Source organism: Cebidichthys violaceus, unplaced genomic scaffold (genome assembly GCF_023349555.1).
Source record: "Cebidichthys violaceus isolate CVI_PGR_0920_01 unplaced genomic scaffold, fCebVio1.0.p SCAF_11, whole genome shotgun sequence".
In the NCBI taxonomy this organism is placed as follows: Eukaryota; Metazoa; Chordata; class Actinopteri; order Perciformes; family Stichaeidae; genus Cebidichthys; species Cebidichthys violaceus.
In genome coordinates, this window is record NW_027176274.1 from 458,675 (window position 1) to 462,089 (window position 3,415).

The 3,415-nt window shown below is 44.4% G+C and overlaps 1 protein-coding gene across 2 annotated transcripts in view; it reads right to left on the bottom strand.

Moving 5' to 3' along the window:
- The window catches only part of LOC137891640 (bone morphogenetic protein receptor type-2-like), a 16,576-nt gene extending 13,415 nt beyond the window's left edge, over positions 1–3,161 (bottom strand). For both annotated transcript variants that reach the window (XM_068736374.1, XM_068736365.1), the window contains exons 1-2: positions 2,956–3,161; positions 1,668–1,789 (exon numbers count right to left, since the gene is read on the bottom strand). In XM_068736374.1, the coding sequence (XP_068592475.1) occupies positions 1,668–1,734 (67 nt within the window). In that variant the 5' untranslated portion in view covers positions 1,735–1,789; positions 2,956–3,161. The remainder of the gene's footprint in view (positions 1–1,667; positions 1,790–2,955) is intronic.
- Positions 3,162–3,415: the final 254 nt, after the last annotated feature.

The window sequence follows — 3,415 nt, forward strand, 5'->3', positions numbered from 1 at the left end:
GCCGTCGCCATCTTTGTCTTTAGCCGTCGCCATCTTGTTGGGTCATTTTTTTCACTGTGTCTGAAATCACTCCTTCTCACTCTCCATAGAGTTCTATGTAGAGGACTTTATAATGAGCTCATCGGTAAAAAAAAAATTCTCTGTTCCATTAATTACAGAAACTGTGGCACAATTAAAACAGCAGCATCAGGACACACTGTTCATTACGCTCAGTATCACATGTTTGTTCTGTAAATCCTAAAATCCTTCAAAGTCTCAGGAATCTGACTGACCCTCCCCGTCACTGTTTAGTCTACTGTAACACACACACACACACACACACACACACACACACACACACACACACACAGACACAGACAGACAGAGAGACACACACACACACACAGTCTCACACACACACACACACACACACAGTCTCTCACACACACACACACACACACACACACACACACAGACAGACAAAGACACAGACAGAGACACACACTCACACACACACACACACTCACTCAGACAGAGAGACAGACACACACACACACACACACATACAGAGAGACACACACAGACACACACTCACAGACAGAAAGACACACACTCTCACATGCACACAGACACACACACACTCACAGACAGAGAGACAGAGACACACACACACACACACACACACACACACACACACACACAGAGACTGGTCGTCAGCCAGTCTGTGTCAGGTTTTGTGTTTTTCTTGTGATGTCTTTGATAAGACACACACACACACACACACACACACACACACACACTCCACCTTCCTGTCTTTGTGTGTGTGTGTGTGTGTGTGTGTGTGTGTGTGTGTATGTGTGTGTGCGTCATGAGTTAATTGCAGAAGGAATTAGTTGAATAAACAGGAATGTGAGCTGTGTTCCTGTAACACACACAACTAACTAATGGTTCTGTGAGCTCACACCAGTGCATGATGGGAGCTGAAGTTCTTCAAGCTGTTGTATTGCTTCCAGTCAGTGCTAAGCTATGCTAACAGTTTCCCTCTGGTTCCTGTTAGTGCTAAGCTAGGCTAACAGTTTTCCTCTGGTTCCTGTTAGTGCTAAACTAGGTTAACAGTGTCCCACTGCTTATAGTCAGTGCTAAGCTAGCTTAACAGTTCCGCTCTGCTTATAGTCAGTGCTAAGCTAGGTTAACAGTTCCCCTCTGCTGATAGTTAGTGCTAAGCTAGGTTAACAGTTTCCCTCTGCTTATAGTCAGTGCTAAGCTAGGTTAACAGTTTCTCTCTGCTTATAGTCAGTGCTAAGCTAGGTTAACAGTTTCCCTCTGCTTATAGTTAGTGCTAAGCTAGGTTAACAGTTTCCCTCTGCTTATAGTCAGTGCTAAGCTAGGTTAACAGTTTCCCTCTGCTTATAGTCAGTGCTAAGCTAGGTTAACAGTTTCCCTCTGCTTATAGTCAGTGCTAAGCTAGGCTAACAGTTTCCCTCTGCTTATAGTCAGTGCTAAACTAGATTAACAGTTTCCCTCTGGTTCCTGTTAGTGCTAAGCTAGGCTAACAGTTTCCCTCTGCTTATAGTAGATGCTAAGCTAGGTTAACAGTTTCCTTCTGGTTCCTGTTAGTGCTAAGCTAGGCTAAATGAGTCTGTATATTGTAATAAAAGGTATGAAGATATGATGTAATCTGAACTCACCAGTGACAGCAGGCAGCAGAAGGACACACAGACACACTGTTAATGAAGCTCCAGCCACGGCGGCCATGTTGGATCCACCTCGCAGGTTCACACAAACATCACTGATCCTGGGTCAGATTATCCTGAAAGAAAACAACAAACTTTTACTTTTAGAAAATAGTTTTATCATGAGTCCATCCATGATCCTGGTCCTCTTATCTGGGACCAGGTCTAGCAGAGACCTCCAGACTTGGATTGGTCTCTCCAGACCTCCTTATAGACGTGGATGGGTCTCTCCAGACCTCCTCAGAGACGTGGATGGGTCTCTCCAGACCTCCTCAGAGACGTGGATGGTCAAGTAGACCTTCAGTAGCTAGCATAGCATAGCATAGACATGCTAATGCTAACAAGCTCTGCTAATGAGTCTCAGTTACACAATGTTCAACATGACGACGCTACGCTGTGATTGGTCAGTCTGTGCTAGAGGGGCGGGGCTTAGCCAAGGGTACATTTATGAAACATTATATGGTCTAATATTCTGATTATGATGTACTAAATAAATAAAATAGACTTTAGTATATTAATATTATCATGTATATAATTATTATTATATCATACATTATAATATTATAATATATATTATTATACAATATATTATAATAATATTACAATATATATTATTATTATATCATATATAATAATAATATTATAATTTATATTATTATTATTATATAATATATTATAATAATAATATTATAATCCCTCTATTGGACTAAAATGACTCAATAGTGACCTAGTATATTCACATCAATAATCAGTCACGTGAAGCTGTTATTTTAATATTTCAGCTTGACCTTCATGATCCATCTCTCTCTGACACACTTGTGTGTGTGTGTGTGTGTGTGTGTGTGTGTGTGTGTGTGTGTGTGCGTGTATGTGTGCGTGCGTGTGTATGTGTGTGCGTGTATGTGTGTGTGTATGTGTGTGTGTACGTGTGTGTGTGTGTGTGTGTGTGTGTGTGTGCGTGCGTGCGTGCGTGTGTGTGTGTGTGTGTGGGTGTGTGTGTGTGTGTGTGTCGTTGAGTCACTGATATCAGATTGTTGATCACCTGTGATCTTCGTCTGCAGGTACATTTAAATTTAAGACGGCGTTCTGACAGCTGAGGACGGAAGGGAGTGGCGCGCACACTCACCGGTCCGTCACACGTTAACTGTGTGTGTGTGTGTGTGTGTGTGTGTGTGTGTGCGTGTGTGTGTGTGTGTGTGTGTGTATGTGTGTGCGTGTGCGTGTATGTGTGTGTGGTTCTTACCGGGAGGAAGACTCCGGTCGGCTCTGCAGGAGGAGATGAAGCAGCCTGTCTGGTCTCTGTCTCTGTTCGGGTCTGTTCGGGTCCGGGTCTGGCTCGGCTCGGATCGGCTCGGATTCTCCTCTGCACGATCAGTCCGGATCCAGCAGCAGGTCTGTGGATCAGGTCTATGGACCAGAACCAGAGGCTCCTCAGACCGGAATGAGGCTGGGTTTGTCTGCAGCCTCAGAGACGCGTCACAGTCCTGACGACACCACACACTGAGCTTCCGATGGACCCTGTCAGAATAAAAGTTCCAGCATCGAGCTGTCGGAGTGCTTCCGGTTTGTAGAGAGAGAGAGAGAGAGAGAGAGAGAGAGAGAGAGAGAGAGAGAGAGAGAGAGAGAGAGAGAGAGGCAGAGAGAGAGAGCGACAGAGAGAGAGAGAGAGGCAGATGGGCGGACATAGGGACGGATAGACAGAA